Source organism: Bubalus kerabau, chromosome 2 (genome assembly GCF_029407905.1).
Source record: "Bubalus kerabau isolate K-KA32 ecotype Philippines breed swamp buffalo chromosome 2, PCC_UOA_SB_1v2, whole genome shotgun sequence".
NCBI classification, from domain to species: Eukaryota; Metazoa; Chordata; class Mammalia; order Artiodactyla; family Bovidae; genus Bubalus; species Bubalus kerabau.
The window spans coordinates 107,151,866-107,174,849 of record NC_073625.1 but is presented as its reverse complement, the minus strand read 5'-3'; the positions used below and the strand labels follow the sequence as shown (position 1 = coordinate 107,174,849).

The 22,984-nt window shown below is 39.3% G+C and overlaps 1 protein-coding gene across 2 annotated transcripts in view; it reads left to right on the top strand.

Moving 5' to 3' along the window:
• LSAMP (limbic system associated membrane protein) overlaps nt 1-22,984 on the top strand; it is a 701,079-nt gene that overhangs the window by 363,658 nt on the left and 314,437 nt on the right. For both annotated transcript variants that reach the window (XM_055568268.1, XM_055568267.1), the window contains exon 2: nt 19,842-20,074. In XM_055568268.1, coding sequence (XP_055424243.1) covers nt 19,842-20,074 — 233 coding nt within the window. The remainder of the gene's footprint in view (nt 1-19,841; nt 20,075-22,984) is intronic.

The window sequence follows — 22,984 nt, the reverse complement described above, 5'->3', positions numbered from 1 at the left end:
ATGGGACAGGATGCCATGATCTTACTTTTCTGAATGTTGGGTTTTAAGTCAACTCTTTCACTCTTCTCTTTCACTTTCATCAAGAGGGTTTTTAGTTCTTCTTCGCTTTCTGCCTTAAGGGTGGTGTCATCTGCATATCTGAGGTTATTGATATTTCTCCCGCAATCTTGATTCCAGTGTGTGCTTCATCCAGCCCGGCATTTTGTATTATATACTCTTCATATAAGTTAAATAAGCAAGGTGACAGTATACAACCTTGACCTACTCCTTTCCCTATTTGGAACCAGTCTGTTTTTCCATATCCAGTTCTAACTGTTGCTTCTTAGCCTGCATACAGATTTTGTGGGAGACAAGTAAGGTGGTCTGGTATTCCCATCTCTTTAAGAATTTTCCACAGTTTGTTGTGATCTACACAATCAAAGGCTTTGGCATAGTCAATAAAGCAGGAGTAAATGTTTTTCTGGAACTCTCTTGCTTTTTCAATGATCAAATGGATGTTGGTATCACTGCTGCTGCTGCTGCTAAGTCACGTCAGTCGTGTCCGACTCTGTGCACCCCATAGACGGCAGCCCACCAGGCTCCCGTCTCTGGGATTCTCCAGGCAAGAATACTGGAGTGCGTTGTCATTTCCCTCTCCAGTGCATAAAAGTGAAAAGTGAAAGTGAAGTCTCTAGCTGAGGCCAAAGATTTTTCCCCAGTTAAACTGAGGAATATCTCTGTTAGCAAAGAGCCTTTTAAATGCTGTCAAAGTGCTAACTATCCTGTTCCTAGTCCATCTTTCAAAAGTCCTCTAGAAAAGAAATGGCTCTTCTAGATCTATGCCTCCTGATGTTCAAGCACTTTTCCTGACCTTTTTCTAATGTGGAATCTACTCTGAAAGTACCTGAGCCACCCAGGTAACAGCTCTTCTATAGCTAAGCTCCCACTATGGCCGTAATGTTTTATGAGGATGGCAAGTACAAGAGTGTTTGTTATGTCAAGCGTCATTCTGGCCTATAGTATATTCTTTATAGCTATTCATCTCTTGCTGAGAAGGAATGGGATAGCTAGCTGTGAGGTCTTTTGGGGAGATTGTGGCCTGATCTCACACCCTCCCTTCTGGAGAGGTAGGATGAAGAAGCTTGGAACTGTAGAGTAACACAACAGAATTAATTGTGTTTTCCCATTTTAGAAGTGATTTCAGTACTAAACTTTTGCATGGTCTGCAAAGAACTGTAACAAACTTATTTTCTACAGTATCTTTGTCCTGTGCAATCCCGGTATGAGACACTCTTTGCTATTTAAAAGTGAAAGATTTAGGGCAGGCTAATATAATAGAAGAGGTTAATAATTTATGTAAGATTGTTAATCTCTTCTAATATTCTTTGTAAAATAATATGAAATTTCCTACATGATGGATGTAAGATTAGATGAGCTCTATGGAAGAACAAAACATGCAAGTCTGATTTGCTCTTGTTGGCTTGTTGAGTTTTGTTTTTTGTTTTAATGTTGCCTCAGGCAGATTTGCATCAAACATTAGCCTCCCAGAAACACACTTTACTACACAATGGAGAATGTTCTTCACTTATTTGTTGCTTCGGGCTAACAGGCTGAGCTATTTTACATTGAATATGTATCTTTTGATCTTGCTTTATTTTCCTCTTGCCATTTTGTTGCATCATGATTAGAAGAAATCTGTAAGTGAAAACTGCCAAAGGGTTTGAAATGATGAGATTGGACTCATCAACCAGTGCTCACACTGAGTTCTGTGGGGACCAAGAAGCCTTGTGTAGAACTCAGGGACTGAGGAAGAAATCAGCTTAAACTTACTTAGAGGGAGTATCTGTTTAATGAACAATGCATTCTTTGCCCTCATATACTCAGATTCTGACCTCTAATGGTGGATTTTCTAAAGTTCCTGTGTTGTTACTCTCAATCACAGTATCTGTGATACAGGTGTTTTAAACAGAGGTAGAGTGATCCATAGGAAATTATGTATTTGAAATTACCTTTATTTTTAGATAGCTTTTTATTAAATACCTGCGAGCTTTTTATGAACTCAAATCATTTCTGCACTAATATACTTAGAACAGAGAAATTAGGGATTCTGACTTCCGTAATTTTATAGTCTAGCAGAGATATAATTTTAATGTGAAGCATCGTGTGACATGGCATTAGGTTTTATCCAGGTAGAAGAATGTTCATAAAGATTAAGGGATTCACATTACAGTAGAACAAAAGGGAAGGACATATAAATAAGCTGTTTTCTTAGATTGATTCATGTTCTTAATGCAAAGAGTATGGCAAAATGATGGGAAAAAAGGAAGTGACACAGAAAATATGAAGAAAAATAAATGATTTGTACCATGCCTATGAGATTACTATAGTCTCGTCTCAAGACAGGATAAATATACTGCTTAAGACAGTAGAGACTATTTCACTTCTGAGGAAAGCCATCCACACTGCTGTCCCTGAAGTTTGAATAGAAGGAGCATATCTTCATGAGCTATAGAGTTCCTTTGTTCAATAGAGTTCTTTTAGAAAATAGTGTTTGAGGAACTTTGGGAGATTTCTCCTTGGAGGACAACAAAGAGCAAGATATATAGAAGCAGTGATATATTGTTATCCATTTGACTGAGATAAGTTCAGTTCTAAATCATTTAAAAATTTTTATTAATGCTTACCCACTCCCATTTTGTTTTTGGGGAAGTTTTGCTTGACTGCTGATTTGGACATGAGACATTGACATCCAGAATGAAAATATATCTTGGAATAATCAGAGAAAAGAAATGCGGGACAAAATTTACCAATATTAAAGAATGAACATAGTTTTAGATGAATAGCTATGGTGCTCCTTATTGACTAGAAAACTGTAGAATGTCTAAATTCAGTGGCCTCCCAGGCAGGATGAGTGAAGAAATTCCAGTCTATGTGTCTCTTTATCACCCTTCCTGGTTGTCTTTTTGGCCCTATTATTATCTTGAAGGAAACAAACAAAAAATTGCTAATTTCAAAGTAAAGATAGTGGGGATACAAAAAATGTTCATGTTCTGTGAAGTCAAATTAACCTATTTCACTGCTGCTGCTGCGAAGTCGCTTCAGTCTCGTCTGACTCTGTGCGACACCATAGATGGCAGCCCACCAGGCTCCCCCATCCCTGGGATCCTCCAGGCAAGAACACTGGAGTGGGTTGCCATTTCCTTCTCCAGTGCATGAAAGTGAGAAGTGAAAGTGGAGTCACTCAGTTGTGTCCGACTCCTAGCAACTCCATGGACTGCAGCCTACCAGGCTCCTCTGTCCATGGGATTTTCCAGGCAAGAGTACTGGAGTGGGTTGCCATTGCCCTCTCCGAACCTACTTCACTAGAGATAAACAATGAGAAAATTGGCTATGGCTCTCTATAAACTCATAGAGATTAGGTTATATTACCGAAGGTAAGTAGTTCTCAGTGCAACATCTGAGTGTGGATTAAATATGTTCATTTGCATGCTTAAGTATTAACATTAGGACAGGAGACACCAGCAAGGTAATATCAAGATTCAGATTCACAGGACAAAAGGAGAGACACTTATATTTGAAACCATCTTATGTCTTCAGTATGCAGCTTATTTTCAGAAATTGAGTTGCAAAGTTTCCATTATATTTTACTTTTTTTTTAACACTTTTGTATTTATATGTTTATTGTAGTGTAGCACAGTCATATCATTGAAAAGATATTATCATCTTTTCAGGCAAAGAGAGGCAGAGAAAATAGTAGTGGTAGCAGCAAATGAAAGGAAATAAGATGGTTTATTTAGAAAAGACAAAAGGGCCTCATCCTGCCTCCATTTTCCTCTTTTAAAACCACTGGGAACCGTAAGATTCTTCCATGTTCAGGGATATAACAGGAAGAAGATACCTCTAAGAAGGTAGGATGAGAGGAGAGAGATTCTTGGTATATTTATTCATCCATCGAATGACTATTGAGAGTTTTTATGTGTCAGGCACTTTGTATGGCAATAGAAATGTAAAATTGAGAGGACCTGGGCTTGTTTCACTCTTAAACTTGTCACAAGAAGCAGAACAACAAAGAATTCTAATACTAGCACAGCAGGCAGGCAGCTAGGGAAACTGGTGAACGCTTCACGGGGAGGGCACTTCTGAGATGGATTCTGTATAGGCAGTATGAACTTGCCAATTGAATAAGGCTGCAAAACGTACTTTAGATGAAAGGTAGACAAGAACTAGGAGGAATTAGATTGGCGTCTGAATAAAGAATAAGATTTGTAGCAGCTCACAGGGAATGTAACGTCTAGAAACCAGGCTACAAAGATAGGCTGAACTGACTTACACTAATCTATGTGAATGTTTAAAATACAAAGATGAAGTGCATTTAAACATGACCAACTTTATGAATGTCCTGTTCTGTATGAGTGATGGGTGGTGTAGGGTAGGGGTGGGTAAGAGGAACAATACTGGAGGCTAGAACACCAGTAGGAAGTGATGTTGGTCACAGATGAAGAGGTCCCAGGCAATCGTGGTGGCAGTGAGGATGGAGAGTAGAGGCTGATCTCAGGGCCAGAAAATGTGAAAAGAACATTTGATTACAAAAATGACCTGCAGGAGAAGAAGGAAACAAGGATAGCTCTGTGGCTACTAACTACATCATCATAGATGGATTATGATTCTGTGGAACTAAGATTGGGAATTTGGAAGGACAGAGAATGATAGGAGATAATGAATTTCAATTCAAAATATGCTAAATTTGAGGTGCCTTCAGTTAATCTATGTGGAATAGCTGAGTATGCTGTTTTAAATTTCAATCTGATGAAGTGTAATTAAAACCCAAAAACTGATAAGTGTATGAAAACTACTCCATGAAGCCAAGAAACAAGAAAAATACAATCCTGGATAACAATATATGAAAAGTAAGTGGAGAAAGAGGTGCTGATTGTGCAAAGTGAGAAATAGCAGATTCAGGAAAAGAGTCAAGAAAATGAAAAACAGGCAGTGAACAGTGTTGACAGCTATGACGCGATTAAATAGGACAGATACTTAAAATAAATCCGCTGGGTTTGGCAATTAGTGGATTAACAACATCACTCTGAAAGTGGTCTTGAGAAAGCCAGATGAAGGTGACATGTTCGTGAAGGAGAGTGGCTATTAATCAAAGTAATATTGACTATTAATATCAACAATATAATTAATATCAAATTAGTCAATATACTTCTGGCTGCTATTCAGGTTAGGTTCCTGAGCACATATACCAATTTCAACAGATTTCCTGGTGCCATGTCAAAATAGTGATAAATAATCCAGAAGAAATAAAGGAAGTATTTAAAAACAATGCTGTATTAGATTAAGGTCTTTCTCTTTCTCTGCCTGTCCTTTCATTTAACAGCCATATTTTCCGAGTCACTGTGAGAGAAGATGCCTTTTCTATAATACAGTCAAAGTGCTGCAGGGATTGGGGCGGGGGAGAGGGTGGAAATGGAACACAGATGCTCTAAGGCTAAAGGATGCTGCTTTTGAATCATAAGGGTCTTTCTATTTTTTTTTTAATTTTATTTTATTTTTAAACTTTACAAAATTGTATTAGTTTTGCCAAATATCAAAATGAATCCACCACAGGTATACATGTGTTCCCCATCCTGAACCCTCCTCCCTCCCCATACCATCCCTCTGGGTCTTTCTAGAACTCAGAACATGACCTTCACCTTGCAGCATCTGTGGCTCTCCTTTTAACTCAGGTTGGCTGTGAAATTTCAGAATTAAGCTTTTCTGTGAATTTAGTAGCCCAGGAGTGATGGTCTTTGACTTTTTCTCCCTCCTAAGTCCAGACACCAGTTACTTCTCATCTTTATTGACCTCCCAGGGTCAGTGCTTTATTAGGCTGGGGATTGAGGTTGCAGGTACCACTCTCCCGTTTGAGTCATCTGAGAACCTTACAAGAGCTCTGGCAGGCGGGCTTTCATCTCAAACTCATCGGCTCTTACCTTCATACTCATTCTTTCAGTAACTTCTGAGGTGAGGGAGAAAGTGGGTGATGGAAAAAGCAACCATGGAAGTCAGAAAAATCCCTATGATGATAATTCTCCATGTGAGAACTGTTCTGGTGATTTATAAGCATCAGTGATCTATCAGCTTCTTGTCAGCTGGGCGAGGGGACCACTGCATTTCCTTCACCTGAGATGGATCTGTTTGATCACATGTGTTCCTACAAGTTGCAGCTGCTAGAGTCCCCTATTTCACATTTGAATCCACAAAGTACATTTAAAAAATCAAGACTTCTATTGTTCTTTATATTTATCTGCCTTTATTTCTCTTACGTCTACTCTACCTATAAAAGCAATGTAGATAACAAAGCCCTTGTCTAATGGTAGTGCTGGCAGACAGTTTCATTATCTATTTATTTACATACTTACTATATGTTAACTGTTATATCAAACATGCTATATCTATTAATTGTCATATCTTAGAGGGCATAAATTTGATCCAAATTATATCTAAATGCATGTAACGATGAGTCATATTCTAACTTGATTCTGCTCCAATGATAATATTTACATAATGCTGGGTATGATAAGACTATAAAGGAGGAAGGGCCTGGGTTTTCAAGTCAGGCTTATGGAAAATAGTCTCCTGACTTTGTAGCCTCATCCATGCCTCATACACCAGGATGCTCAGCCTAAGTGCATTATAATTTATTGTTAGCACTTTTTATTTTCCTTACTGCTGGAAGGAGATAAAGAGTAAACCCTTTGTGGTACAAAGCCCGTTTTTTTTCCCTTCGAGAACTTAGCATATTTTTTATATTTACTTTGTAATGACTCAGAAGGCAACAACATTTTCTTTAAATAGCTGTGGAGTTGTTTTTAATTGCATAGTGACTGAAAATTTTAACTAGAAATTGGAGCCAGGATTCCAAGACTAATTTTATTCTTTCAAAGGTACAACTTAAAGGCAGTTTTTTTTTTTTTTTTCTCCTTCTAAATGAGAGAGATTTTTCACAGAAACAGGGACTCATAGCAAGAATCAAAACAAAAGCAACTTTAAAATTGCTTCTCATCCTCACTCAGCCTAGTCAGGAGGAAAGAAGAGAATCCACAATTCAAAGGGGAACAAAGGGGTTTAGCCTCTTCCTACTTCTGTGAGAGTGTAATTGCCACTCAGGCACTGAGAAGAAGAAACCAGCCTTGTTCTTGCAACTGAGGGTCCACATGTAATAGCCTTGCCTAGGAGGAACTCGGATGTCTGACCAGCAGATTGCAGCAGATCAGAAAATACAACATGGACCTTTTGTTGTCCTTGTCCAGGCCGACCTGAAGAGAGATCATTCTATCTGATCACAAGTGGTAAGGCATTCAAGGCCGGAGCTCCCTAGGCACATGTATGCCACAAATCCTCTAAGAAAGTTCCAGAGATGGCATTAGAGCCTCCATTTACATGGCTGCACTGTAACCATGCTGCATTATCCCGCTTTCAATTTCATACTTGAGGACTTTTGAGGACTGACTATCGTTCATAAGGACCAGACATAGGAAAACCTAGGCCCCTGAAAGGAGGTTTCCCAAGATATGCCTATTACTAAACAAGAAATTGAATTAAACAACAATACCTGGAGCTATCTGAATTTAGCTCCAAAATGAGATTTCTACAGGAAAATTTCCTAGATTCAAATTATGAAAAGTGATGGGCACAAAGATTTTTTAGGCTCTTCCAAAGCTCGCTCAGTTCAGTTCAGTTCAGTCGCTCAGTCATGTCCGACTCTTTGCAACACCATGAATCACACCATGCCAGGCCTCCCTGTCCATCACCAACTCCCGGAGTTCACTCAGACTCACGTCCATCGAGTCAGTGATGCCATCCAGCCATCTCATCCTCTGTCATCCCCTTCTCCTCCTGCCCCCAATCCCTCCCAGCATCAGTCTTTTCCAATGAGTCAGCTCTTCGCATGAGGTGGCCAAAGTACTGGAGTTTCAGCTTGAGCATCATTCCTTCCAAAGAAATCCCAGGGCTGATCTCCTTCAGAATGGACTGGTTGGATCTCCTTGCAGTCCAAGGGACTCTCAAGAGTCTTCTCCAATACCACAGTTCAAAAGCATCAGTTCTTCGGTGCTCAGCTTTCTTCACAGTCCAACTCTCATATCCATACATGACTACTGGAAAAACCATAGCCTTGACTAGATGCAAAGTAATGTCTCTGCTTTTCAATATGCTATCTGCTGCTGCTGCTGCTAAGTCACTTCCGTCGTGTCCGACTCTGTGTGACCCTATCTAGGTTGGTCATAACTTTTCTTCCAAGGAGTAAGCATCTTTTAATTTCATGGCTGCAGTCACCATCTGCAATGATTTTGGAGCCCAAAAAAATAAAGTCTGACACTGTTTCCACTGTAGCTTGCTGCTGCTGCTGCTAAGTCACTTCAGTCATGTCCGACTCTGTGCAACCCCATAGACGGCAGCCCACCAGGCTCCCCCGTCCCTGGGATTCTCCAGGCAAGAACACTGGAGTGGGTTGCCATTTCCTTCTCTAATGCATGAAAGTGAAAAGTGAAAGTGAAGTCGCTCAGTCGTGTCCGACTCTTTGCGACCCCATGGACTGCAGCCCATCAGGCTCCTCCATCCATGGGATTTTCTAGGCAAGAGGTAGCTCGCTAAGTACTCTTAATACTTTATCCCGTTTAATGATCACAATATGGAGACATAGTAATTGTTTCTGTTTCGCTGAAGAAAAACACTGAAGCTTTTCAGTAGGAGTGGACCCATTTAGGGCCAGGCACTGCTCTATGTTTCAAACTAACCTTACTTAAGCATTACAACTACTCATTGAAGTAGATACTACTGTAGTTTTCATTTTACAGATAAGAAAAACCAGGCATAGAGAGGTAAGCAAATGTCCCAAGATCACAGAGTGGAGAACGTGATGGAACGAAAATGCAGAGCAGGAAACCGGCTTCTCGGCCTAAACTTGTTTTCTGTGTCACTAAGTAACTTGCCTAAAGCTACTATACTACAGAACCCGTGGCTTTTCCACCCTACCAGTGACAAGAAAATGGGGAATCTTGAATTATGGTGTGATTAAGGTGATGATTTATTTTCTAAAGGGACCAGGATTCTTCAAACGAACCAAGAGGAGCTATTTCTAACCATATATAAATATTCCTGGGACTGATCCAAACTCCACTTGTGACTGGGATAGAAATCAGTTTTCTCCTGGTCTCAATCTCAAATTTTCTTTTCAAAAATTTTGTCTTCCTCTTTTTCATTTTTTATGTAAATGTAGAGAGACACTGTTGATGTGACAACCAGAGGAACACAGGTTGTTCTAGAACTGTGGCGCTGTACTCAACTCTTAATTTGGTGGTTCTGCTCCTTCTCTGCTTGCCCTTCTCCTCACCTGTACCACCTTCATGTAATATGTATTTATGCTCCTTTAAGAATATGAACCTGAAAATAGAGCAACACACACATATATATGCATACGTGAGAATGCACTCATGGCTGGACCAGATGCTCCCTAGTGATCGTAAGAGACAGAAAGCATGTCTAGGGAGGACTTTTTACTACTCTGGGGATGGCAGACTGGCCTGGCTTTACTGTTTGCCACTGTGGATATTTTTTTTTTTCTTTTGTTCTCATGGATGATAATCATCCTAATAGATAATAACTCAGTTGCAGAAAGGATGCTTTGTTAGTATGCTGCTGCTGCTGCTGAGTTGCTTCAGTCGTGTCCAACTCTGTGCAACTCCATAGACAGCAGCCCACCAGGCTCCCCCGTCCCTGGGATTCTCCAGGCAAGAACACTTAGCGCATGCAAATAACTAATGTAAATTGAGACTTTAAAGAAAGGCATTATTGATTTTATGTATTTAGTAGATACCATGCTATAAAGAGAGAAAGTTGTTGAATGATTTGTATAAATCATTATTTTCCTTATGCTGCTGCTAAGTCGCTTCAGTCGTGTCCAACTCTGTGCGACCCCATAGATGGCAGCCCACCAGACTCCCCTGTCCCATAGTCATCCCTATATATGACCATTTCCTTTTTATCTACCATATGTTACCATGGTAAAGTATAAGCATAGATATTGTTTTACACCTTATGAAATATTTCCAGGTACATCACATCATTTTATTCATAGAGCTACTGTAAGACTGCTTCCGAGAGATCAGGGAAAGTATCATGAACTTCATTTTACTTATGAAAAAACTAAGATACAGAAAGTCTAAATGACTCACCTGTTTGGCAATAGGAAATAGACTGCAGGTCAGAACTTAAATCAGTTATCTTCAGGAACTAAACAGTGCATGTCTTTTATATCATATTCCATCAGTAGTATGCAGATTCCTGAATCACTGTGACCAGCAATAGGTTCACCTGAATCGGATTCCTGTGGTTTACTACCTCTGTATTCTCACCCTTTTGAGCATCCATCACTACTGTGTGTGCATATACATATGTGCGTACAGGGACTTGTGCATGAATGTGTACAGAGAACCTATGGGGGAGGAGATGATCCTATCATATAAATGTTGTCATTGTTCGTTGGTGTCATTCAAAGGTTCAATGGTGTCATTGTTAATTGGACTAAAAATTCAGGATGAATCAAGGAAAATAAACTGTCATAAATCTAGATCAGTTTCTACCTAAAGAATATCAAGTTTAATAGAGCAGATATGCACAGGAAAAATAGAATGTGCAGGCAGTGGTCAAGCCAGAAGTCAAGACCGGAAAGAAGTAGAGATGGGAGTAAGGCAGCTAGAAAACTGAAACTTCTTGTCACAGGCAAGGGAAGCAGGAGTGACTGAAGGTCAGCAATGAATCACCACAATTCTCTTATTTCTTTCTGAGTTTAATCTTGTGTGTGTGTGTGGTCAGTTGCTCAGTCATGTCTGACCCCTTGTGACCCTGTGGACTCTAGCCCGCCAGGCTGTTCTGTCCATGGGATTTTTCAGGCAGGAATACTTGAGTGGGTTGCCATTTCCTCCTCTAGGGGATCTGCTTGACCCAAGGATCAAACCTGTGTCTCCTGCATTGCTGGTGTATTCTTTACCCACTGAGAGTTTAATCTTAGAATATGGTAATAAAGCAGAGATGATCCAAAATGTTTAATAACTCAAAATTCTTTAAATTTGGCTTTTAACTAATTTAGTATTTTTAAAAATGTGTTTGCATATGTGTTGCTAGATTTCATTATACTAATAGGATAAAATCAGACTAATGACTTTTTGTTTGCATATTTATTTTGATTTATTGGCTGTGCCAGGTCTTATTTGTGGCATTTGGGATCTTTAGCTGGGGCATGTGGAATTTTTAGTTGTACCATGCAAACTCTTAGTTGCTGCATGTGGGATTTTTAATAATTCCCTGACCAGGGATCAAACCCAGGCCCCTTCCATTGGTAGCATAGAATCTTAGCCACTGGACCACCAGGAAACTCCCAGAGTAATGACTTTTGACACAGGAGAATTTGGGATATTTCTGATACTTTATTGCCTCTGCTTAGAGCATTTCCTAATGGCCCGCTGTAATGCTGAGAATGAACCAGATGAATTTCCAGACCAAGTGTCTTTCTTTCTAGTGGGAAATGAGATAATTTTGTTGCTTCATTAAGGGTTTCATTTGTAGGATTAAAATTATAAAGCAGAAGGCATCAAAATAAAGGACTAACACATTCCTAAAGACTTCCCATCCATATCTGGAATCATCCCACATCTTGTAAAAGAGAAAAACATTACAGATGTGAAAAAAATAGTAGAAGTTAATTTTTAAAAAATAGTTCTTCTATGAATAAAGGCTAATTATTTCCTTAAAAAGTCAAATTTGCCCTGACTGAGTTGATTCTCCCTTACCTGTCCTAAGTATTACTGACCCATTTAAAAAACAAACAAACAAACACTAAGGTCAAACGATTTCTCCAGCATTAATTTAGGAAGGAACTAAGTTATAGCTTTCTCTTGTACTATCAGCAATGTACAAGATTACACTGTTGTATAATTAAGACTTAAAATACAACAACAAAGCAGCATGATTCCTTAACTATTACCTTATAACCAGAGTATCACTACTCTTCATTGTAGTGTCTCTTGTCACAAATGTGACTTATAATTCAAGGGCTTTGCCGGTGGCAATTAAATGCTTATAAATTTAGGAGTATATGCTTATGAAAGGCAATGGCACCCCACCCCAGTACTCTTGCCTGGAAAATCCCATGGGTGGAGGAGCCTGGTGGGCTGCAGTCCATGGTGTTGCTAAGAGTCGGACACGACTGAGCAACTTCCCTTTCACTTTTCACTTTCAGGCATTGGAGAAGGAAATGGCAACCCACTCCAGTGTTCTTGCCTGGAGAATCCCAGGGACGGGGGGGCCTGGTGGGCAGCCGTCTATGGGGTCGCGCAGAGTCGGACACGACTGAAGCGACTTGGCAGCAGCAGTAGTAGCTTATGAAAAAAAACAGCATTGTACTGTAGATGTTTGACTTATGCTCCCAGATCTTTAAACCAAGGGACCAAGGTCTAACTCAACTTTTTCAACTTCAACCCTGCCAACATTTCCCTTGGGATTTGTCTTTGTTGTTGGGGTATCCTTTACATTGTAGGAGATTCAGCAGCATTCTTGGCCTCTACCCACCAGATACCAGAAACAGCCTCCTCTTTCCAATTGTGATATTCAAAAAAATGTCTTCAGATATTACCAAATATCATCTGGAAGCACAAATTGCCCCCGCTTAAAAACCACTCATCTCACTGTTCTTTCTTAATCTAAGAAACAAATCTCTCTCACCCATCCAGCTACACTTTCCCCAGTCTGTATAATTAGAAAGTATGAAGGCAGATAACTGGTGTGAAACTAAGTAAAATATATTTATTTGTTATTGTAGAATAAATACCAAATTATACTCTTCAAAAGTAAAGTCTGGATAAATATAAATACTAACTCGGTCCATTTATAGCAGCCAGTAATGTTCATTAGAAATGAGCTGTGTCTAGTAGCAGCTGAACAGGCTTAATATCTGTTAGATATGTATCACTTACATCAAGGATGTACTGTCAGTAAATATGTTATTAAGCCATCTATTGGTTCAAACCAAATTTAGCATTTCTTTCTGCCTCCAATTAAATTCTTTGTTTTGGAAGTGTAATCCCCAGACTTGATGCAGTATGAGTAGAATTGTCAATGTACCTATTTATGTACCTGTGCATAATATACTTGGTGTAAAGTACTTGCAGAGATCCAATGCTTGAGAATTTTTATGGGTAAATTGATTTTTTGTGACAGTTTTATGGATTCAGACATGCTGAACAGGGAAGTTGGAAATGTGTTTGCTTCCCTTTTTATTTTTTTAAAGCTGATTTGAAAAAAAAAATCATAGGTTCATAGTTAAGGTAAGTAATAATGTGAAATTTGTGGGTTCGTGGTTAATGTGGGCAACTCACTAAATGTTTATCTAGTGCTTTATACTTCTTTTCACTGTTTTTAATGTGTGATATAGATTATTTAATTCCCAGGAATGATTTTTCTTCATTGATAACAATTATTTCTCTCTTGATTTCACGTTAATTCCATACTGAGTAATTCTCTTTAAATTTTCCCTATGTATCTGAAAATTTTAATTATTAGTTAAGAAAAGTTAAAATAGTTACCATCTATACTGTACCTATTAAATAATTAACAAATATTTGATAATTGATCTAATAGCAGTTTGTTAAATTCAGTTTATTTATTCCACATTTTAGCGAGTGCCTACTATATACATGGTGGGTTATTCTGTTGGCCCCATGAAGGTTCCATAGGTGACTTCTTGAGGGTCACTCTCATTAATAAGCTTATGAAGAAAGATAAGTACAGATAACTCAAATACATTGGGGAGTAATAAGAAGGAGCCAAGTAAAAGGATGGGGTGCTAATCAAGATTTCCTGGAAAGGCAACACTTTGTATTATATCCTCATGGCCTCAGCCACCTGCCAGAAATCCCACCCAGAGTGGAGGGTCAGTCCCTGCCCTCTCTTCTTGGGACCAACACTTACTCTCTTTACCATGCAGTCCTTTCTAAATCCTGGAATGATTTGTGTATCCTAAGCTTTTAAAGGAAACATTCTATTAAATCCAAACAACACATAACACAGATTTGAAAAATGTGTCTCTTTGTTCTTTCCCTGCTTTGGCCAGAGTCGATTTAGAAGATGAAGTGCCTAGGTATTTATTTTTGAACTAGATTGGTACTGAAGCAGCATTCTGGGTGGGGGATCATTTATTGCCATATTACAGTGGTATGGCATGAGAACACTCACTCCACAGGCATGCCTAATAGACATTTAAGCCACTTAACTTCAGATGCAAGCTCATGATGCTTACTGGCCAGTCAGCACTTGCTGGGACCCAGCGCTCTCTTTAATTGGCATTTCCTCATTTCCGAATAGCTAGGCATCTGTGACTATCCTATGTGACCAGTTATTTTCATTTAACAAACAAAACTTCTACACTTTTCTGTAGTTGAGACTATTACTTTGATCATCTTTTCTCTTATATGCACATCTTATGGTTTAAAATAGTTGCCACTTTAAATCAAGATTTAAACATTCTTAATGTTAAATTAACTCTAAAATTATGATTTTTTTTGCTCATTTTTCATTGTGAATGTTTTAGCCATGTTGTAGAAAGATTATTTTCTAGTTTATAAAGTCAACACACTTACTCTGAACCATTAGCTGCATAAAAGAAGAAGCCTTAAATATCTGGAGGAGTCTCAATTTCCTTTTTAAAAATGCTACATTGTGCTCTGGTGCGTGGAGTTGGCTAATGATATTGATTAGTGAAAAGTGTGAGTGTATGTGTGTATGTATGTATTCTAGTGTTCCTTTCACTTATTTGGAAGTAAAGGAGAAATTATGAAAAATAAATTTGAATAAAACACAATATACAAATAAAATACCATGTGGACCATTACAGCAGAATTTCCACATAACTTTGTACTGTTTCAGTAGATGCATCTTTATAGGTCTGGCAATTTTGCTGAAATAGTCAATTACTTCTTTAGGTAAGATAGATCTGAACTCTCAGAGAATAATTTGGAGTCATGATCTATGTGCTAATTTTAACTTTTCCACAGAAAAAAAAATTGCTAAAGTGTCCAAAGGACCCAAAAGATTCAACTTAGAAACTCTGCCTTTCACTAATAAGGACATCTGCGCAGTCCATTAGTGGATGCTGTAAGGGCTTGGGATGGGAGGAGTGAATATAGGTAACCATATATCCTCTCTCAGCATATGTGGCACTGCTGGTTCATATGACGGGCATGTACCAGGGTCTCTTTCATACTGTATTAGTGCTTGGAGGTACCCTAATGAATAAGACAAAATATGTATGTATTGTTGTTGTCCCTCAGCCCTGCCTGACTCTTTGTGACCCCATGGACTGCAGCATGCTAGACTTCTCTGACCTTCACCATCCCCCAGAGTTTGCTCAAACTCATGTCCATTGAGTTGGTGATGCCATCCAACCATCTCATCCTCTGTCATCCCCTTCTCCTCCTGCCTTCAATCTTTCCCAGCCCAGGGTCTTTTCCAGTGAGTTGGCTCTTCACATCGGATGGCCAAAGTATTGGACTTCAGCTGCAGTGTCAGTTCTTCCAATAAATATTCAGGTTTGATTTCCTTTATGATTGACTAGTTTGATCTCCGGAGAAGGCAATGGCAACCCACTCCAGTACTGTTGCCCGGAAAATCCCATGGATGGAGGAGCCTGGTAGGCTGCAGTCCATGGGGTCACTAAGAGTCAGACATGATTGAGAGACTTCACTTTCACTTTCTACTTTCATGCATTGGAGAAGGCAATGGCAACCCACTCCAGTGTTCTTGCCTGGAGAATCCCATGGACGGAGAAGCCTGGTGGGCTGCAGTCCATGGGGTCACACAGAGTTGGACACGACTGAAACGACTTAGCAGCAGCAGCAGCAGCAGTTTGATCTCCTTGTATCCAAGGGACTCTCAAGAGTCTTCTCCAACACCAGAGTTCAAAACATCAATTCTTTGATGTTTAGCCTTATTTATGGTCCAACTCTCACAACCATACATAACTACTAGAAAAACCATAGCTTTGACTATAAGGGAGCTTTGTTGGCAGTGATGTCTCTGCTTTTGAATATGCTGTCTAGGTTTATCATAGGTTTTCTTCCAAGAAGCAAGTGTCTTTTAATTTCATGGCTGGAGTCACCATCTGCAGTGATTTTGGAGCCCAAGAAAATAAAGTCTGTCACTGTTTCCATTGTTTCCCCATCTATTTGCCATAAAGTATGGGACCGGATACCATAATCTTCGTTTTTTTAATGTTGAGTTTTAAAAGCCAGTTTTTTCGCTCTCCTCTTTCACTTTCATTGAGAAGCTCTTTAGTTCCTCTTTGTTTTCTACCATAAGGGTGGTTTCATCTACATATCTGAGGTTATTGATATTTCTCCCTGCAATCTTGATTCCAGATTTTGCTTCATCCAGCCCAGCATTTTGCATGCTGTACTCTGCATATAAGTTAAATAAGCAGGGTAACAATATACAGCCTTGATGTACTCTTTTCCCAATTTGAAACCAGTTTGTTGTTCCATGTCCGGTTCTAACTGTGGCTTGACCTGCATACAGGTTTCTCAGGAGGCAGGTAAGATGGTCTAGTATTCCCATCTCTTTAAGAATTTTTCACAGTTTATTGTGATCCACACAAAGGATTTAGCATAGTCAGTGAAGCAGAAGTAGATGTTTTTTTCTGGAATTCTCTTGTTTTTTCTATGATCCAATGGATGTTGGCAATTTGATCTCTGGTTCCTCTGTCTTTTCTAAATCCAGCTTGTATATCTGGAAGTTCTCAGTTCATGTACTGTTGAAGCCTAGCATGAAAGATTTTGAGCATTTCTTTGCTAGCATGTGAAATGAGTGAAATTGTGTGGTAGTTTGAACATTCTTTGGCATTAACCTTCTTTGGGATTGGAATGAAAACTGACCTTTCCCAGTCCTGTGGCCACTGGTGAGTTTTCCAAATGTGCTGGCATAGTGATTGCAGCACTTTCACAGCATCATCTTTTAGAATTTGAAATAGCTCAGCTGGAACTCCATAACCTCCACTAGCTTTGTTTGTAGTGATGCTTCCTAAGGCCCACTTGACTTTGCACTCCAAGATGTCTGGCTCTAGTTCAGTGATTACACCATCATGGTTATCCAGGTCATTAAGATCTTTTTTGTATAAATCAGTGTATTCTTGTCACCTTTTCTTAATATCTTCTGCTTCTGTTAGGTCCATACCATTTCTTTATTTATAGTTATATATATATATATAATGTATTTTCTCAAGATAAACATATTCTAGTCTTCCTCCAGGCTAAACACCATTTAAGGTACACCTCTATGCTATAACATACTGGTTACTACTGTGTTGAGCTGTGTAGATGATGAAAGCAACCCAATAATAACTGTGATAGAAAATTAAAATGTTTGGCAAAGAGAAATTTCCATTATTCTCAGTAGAAAAGAAAAACACAGAACACCTACATCAGACTTTATTACTGATCTAGAGGAAGATAGCAAATAATCTATTTATTGATTCATAACTGATTCTAAGTTGAGAAGTGCTACAAATGCCACCAATGACAGAGACATGGTACCACCAAGGAATGGAAGAGGGAAAGTAAAATTGAGTCAGGAGAGAAGCAAGTAGCATTCATGAAGTTAGCTTTGCCCTCCCCTTTAGAAGAGTCTTAAATTATCAAGCATAATTGATCTCAATAATATCTGCATGGCAGAGAAACATATATTGGAGCTACTAAATGGTACTTTAATCCACATGTGTTCTGTGCTCAGTCGCTTCATTAATTTCTGACTCTTTGCAACCCTATGGACTGTAGTCTGTCAGGCTCCTCTGTCCATGGGATTTTACCAGGCAAGAATACTGAAATGGGTTGTCATGCTTTCCTCAAAGGAATCTTCCTGATCCAGGGATTGAACCCACATCTCCAGTGGCTCCTGCATTGCAGGTGGATTCTTTACCACTGAGCCACCAGGGACGCCCTTAATCTACCTATGTTTCTGAAAATAAATAAGCGAAGAGGAAAAGAAAAACCTTTATATCATGCACTCATGTAATTAAATGAAATCTCATTTTTACTAAAATTTGAAATTTACCCCAAAATAATAGGATGAGAATGATTTTTGTACCATAAGTGAGTTATTTTTAAAAGATTCCACATTTCTCCTTCTTTTAGAAGAGATGAATTGGACTCTGTATCTTTATGTAGTTACACCTGTGGATAGTGTATCAGCTTCCTGTCCACACATGGCTGTTTGGACCAGACAGAAAATCTGGATTGGACTTAGTTTGGAAAACACAGGGGAACATGGCATTTTATTGTTCTGCTGTCATGATCCTGGCTTCTTCTGTCCGTCCCTCGTGCCCCAGAGTACTGAGCAGCTGGCTCTGCAGCTGTGAACAGGGTCTGAGACCACCTCCCTGTGGGGCAGACATAAATCTTGCCAAAGATATAGAAGATTTTTGGCTTGACTTTTCCATTTCCAGATTCTTGCTGCAATTGTAGTATGATTTTCTCCATTAAACCCTTTTAGGTTTCTAAAATAAGTAGTTATTCAAATCAATATTTTTTCCCTTCATATTCCTTGGAATAATTAGTTTTTCATTTACTAGAAAAGATTGAATTCATTCTATTGTGCTAGAAATGCTGGTAGCAAGCTGTCTTCCCAGCCTACAACCTGCTGCCTTCAAAAGGTGGAACCAGACTTAGGCAAGATGATACGAGCTTTGATTTTGTTTACAATACCTATCTACTTACCCCTAGATCTGCTCACACACTTCTCATTCCTGGGGGTGGGCATTCCGAACTTGGAATGATCAGAAGTAAACTCTAAAATTCAGTCTAATTCCTGTTGATTCAATGGTGGGGCATAATTTGAATCCACCTTCACATAAGCCTTTAAGAAATACTAAAAAATTAGTATAGCCGACAAAGGTCCATCTAGTCAAAGCAATGGTTATTCCAGTAGTCGTGTATAGAGAGAGTCCCATACAGAGTCATGTATGTGAGAGTTGGACTATAAAGAAAGCTGAGTGCCAAAGAATTGATGCTTTTGAACTGTGGTGTTGGAGAAGACTCTTGAGAGTCCCTTGGACAGCAAGGAGATCCAACCAGTCCATCCTAAAGGAAATCAGTCCTGAATATTCATTGGAAGGACTGGTGCTGAAACTGAAACTCCAATACTTTGGCTGCCTGATGCGAAGAACTGATTCATTGGAAAAGACCCTGATGCTGGGCAAGATTGAAGGCAGGAGGAGAAGGAGCTGACAGAGGATGAGATGGTTGGATGGCAAAACCAACCTGATGGACATGAGTTTGAGTAAGCTCCAGGAGTGGGTGATGGACAGGGAGGCCTGGTGTGCTGTAGTCCATGGGGTCTCAAAGAGTCGGACATGACTGAGCGATTGAACTGAACTGAACTGAATGAAAGAATACATGCAGTTCAAAACTGAGTAAATGTGTCATATTATCATTTGCCTAATTCTCAAAGTAACTTAAACAAATGGAATGACCTTTTCCTAGGCAAGAAGAATATAATCCAATGGGAAGTTGATATCCATTTAACTTTGCCTGCATTACTCTCCCTGATTGTTTATTGCCCCGTTGAGTGTGATATACTGACATCCGTCCAGTGGATGGGGATTAGATCTTAAAGGAGAAATTATGACACTATTCGGGACTCTTAAGAAATGGCATGGCCATGATTCATCCTGCACACAGTCATTTCTTTTGATTGGCCTTGTTGAGACAAATTGTGTGAAGAATGAATGCAGATCCGGGTGTAACTAAGGCTCTAATGTCATTGTTCTACTTTGCCAGGTGCGTTGTAGAAGATAAGAACTCAAAGGTGGCCTGGTTGAACCGTTCTGGCATCATTTTTGCTGGGCATGACAAGTGGTCTCTGGACCCTCGGGTTGAGCTGGAGAAACGCCATTCTCTGGAGTACAGCCTGCGAATCCAGAAGGTGGATGTCTACGATGAGGGTTCCTACACTTGCTCAGTGCAGACACAACATGAGCCGAAGACCTCCCAAGTTTACTTGATCGTGCAAGGTAAGGAGAAGATGGTAAAGGAGAGGCGAGCGGCAGAAAATAATCATGACATACAAAATACTCGAGTAATCCTTTCTGGAATAAAGGATTCGTTGTGGCAAATTCCAAATTCATTATGGCACTTTACTATCTATTTTCTTTTTACATAGAAAAACTTTAAATGGGTATAGACTTTAAATAATAGAACTGAGGAGGAAAAAGAAAAAGGAGTCTTGCCACTGTGAGTCAATAACCTTGGTGAGAATGTTTTCTCTTAACCCTGAGTGTCATAACACACAGCAAAGACCACAGCTGTCCACAGAGACACAAGAACACACAGAATGCTTGGAACCATGTGAGGTCCATTTTTTCACACTGTTAGATACTGGATGCTTTTGCTGAAGGTGTGATTTCTGTCTGTCCTCAGTTTAAAGAATATCACTAATTATCTGTTTTTCTGATAGTAAACGTTATTTGGAAAAATAAAAATTTCCAGAAGCCTTGGCATCCTCTCAGCTGGCTGGCTTTCTTTGTAGTTTGTATCTCTATTTCACGGCAAGTTATTTGTGAGCAAGTGCCGTGACGAAGATCTGCAAAATCATTGGGGATAATCTGCTTCCAGATTGGGGCTTCCAAGGGCACATCTGAGTCATGGTTTTACAGGATCAAAACCTTAAATGGCATACGCAAGCCCCAAAACTATAGCTCTCCTGGGGCCCTTTCCCCATAATTGCAGAATGAGAACAAAGCTGATCAGCTGTACAGTTTTATTGCAAGCAGAGTCAAACCACTAGCAGTTTCAATCCATCTACCAGGAAGGATCTAAGCACTAACAAATATTAGGGCTGTGTTCATGTATTCTTGATTTACAATGTTATGTAAATTTAATGCAAATTAGGCATGGCCCTAGGACTCCTGTCAAGATTCCAGTGCAGTTAGTTGTATGCAAAATTTGACTGTGGCTTCTATTAATGTGTTATGGAATTGATTATTGCAGCATTTAAATTATTGCTCTCCCAACTCCTCTGATTAATAGATTGAAACCAGAGTAAAATACATCAGAGAGTACCTGTGCAGGGGTGGTTTAGTCATGTGACCTCTATCTTGGTCCATTTGCAATGGCTGACAGCTTCATTTTATTACTTGTAAAAGGCATGTCTACTGACTTGAGAAGTGCCTATCACAGCACAGCATAGAGTCTTTTCCTTGTAGTTTAGAGGATAGCACTTGAGTTCCTTAATAAGAGACATGAGGGTTTGGATGTCAGGCAGTCCATTTAAGTGTGTAAACATAACTATAGATGTGTAAATATGTAAAAGGTTAACTTAGCAACTTCCTCAAAACACAGGCCTGCACACAAGCGCACACACACACACAAACACACACTTCAAAACAAAAGGAAAAGTTCTACCTCATTTAATGGCAAAGAGAGGGGGATAATTAGTTTACTTAAGGTCCCTTAGAACAGATTTTATCTAATGACCAGCAACACATTATATTGTGAAATTCCTACACAATTTTAATACCTTCACAGTCTTTAATGTTATTGGAAACTCACTAGAGACCACAGCTAGAGAATATATTGTCCTACAGGGAACAAAATTGGGCAATCTGAGGATTACATCCCTTGGTTTCTAGATGAGGAAACAGAAGTTAATTAGGTTTAGCTTACTTGCTCAAGGTCACACAGAGAGTTCAGGGAGTAGTTTGGAACCAAGCAGACAAGGAATCAAATTGAAGCACATTCAACTGGAATGGGAATTTTTTTGCTGTGACTTTTTAAGAACTACCAAATTCCTATTTTGAGAAGGCAATGGCAAACCACTCCAGTACTCTTGCCTGGAAAATCTCATGGATGGAGGAGCCTGGTAGGCTGCAGTCCATGGGGTTGCTAAGAGTCGGACACGACTGAGCGACTTCACTCTCACTTTTCACTTTCATACATTGGAGAAGGAAATGGCAACCCACTCCAGTGTTCTTGCCTGGAGAATCCCAGGGACGGGGGAGCCTCGTGGGCTGCTGTCTATGGGGTCACACAGAGTCGGACACAACTGAAACGACTTAGCAGCAGCAGCAGCAAATTCCTATTTGAGTTCTTAGTGCCAAGTGCCCAAAGCCCTTCCTCCTTTTTCCTCATTCATGTACGTACATTTTAGCTACTAACACAACAATCTTGAGAGAATTAGAGCTAAAACTAGGTCAGATCATGCTGCTTATACTTCCCTATTAAGTTATTGAGTTTAACTTAATATTAAGAGATGGAAAAGAACTATACAGTTGAGGTACTGTTTATTCATTATCTTGTTTGCTTCTAATGTTATTATGAAGTAGCTATTAATAACTTTATTATAAATATGAAAAAAGTTTGAAGTTCAGAAATGATAAGGAGCTGCCCAAGGCTGCCTCTTGGTTTAGGACTGGGTTTCAAACCCATATCTGTTTGATTCAAGATATTATAGTATTTTCTTTTTAACCATACTGCTTTAAAAGAAAAAATGAGCAACAAAGCCTGTTCTTGTAAGGGCGATGATGAAAGGTTGCTTCCTCCTTGAACCTGAGTTATGAAGGGAGATGTTTTGGACAGTTATATGGATGTTGGCATTTGATATCTAGCACCAGATGGCTGATTCGATTCCCCTTAGAACATTCAACTTTATGATTATGTCAGTGGGTCCACCCCTTTACCGCTATTTATTCACACTGCCTCCTTCTCCTTGCCTCCATTTTACATGTTTTCACCACATCAAAGATTCTGCCTATAGGCATGTCTGCTATCCTTCTTTCCTCCAATCTCACAGCACCTTCCTTCAAAATATAAGGGTCTTTTGAATTTTTCAAGTTCTTCCTTACTCACCATACATGCTTCCTGCAAATCCCACATAACTCGTTATTAAATAAATACTGTATTCTTTTTCTTTGCCCAGTGGGGTC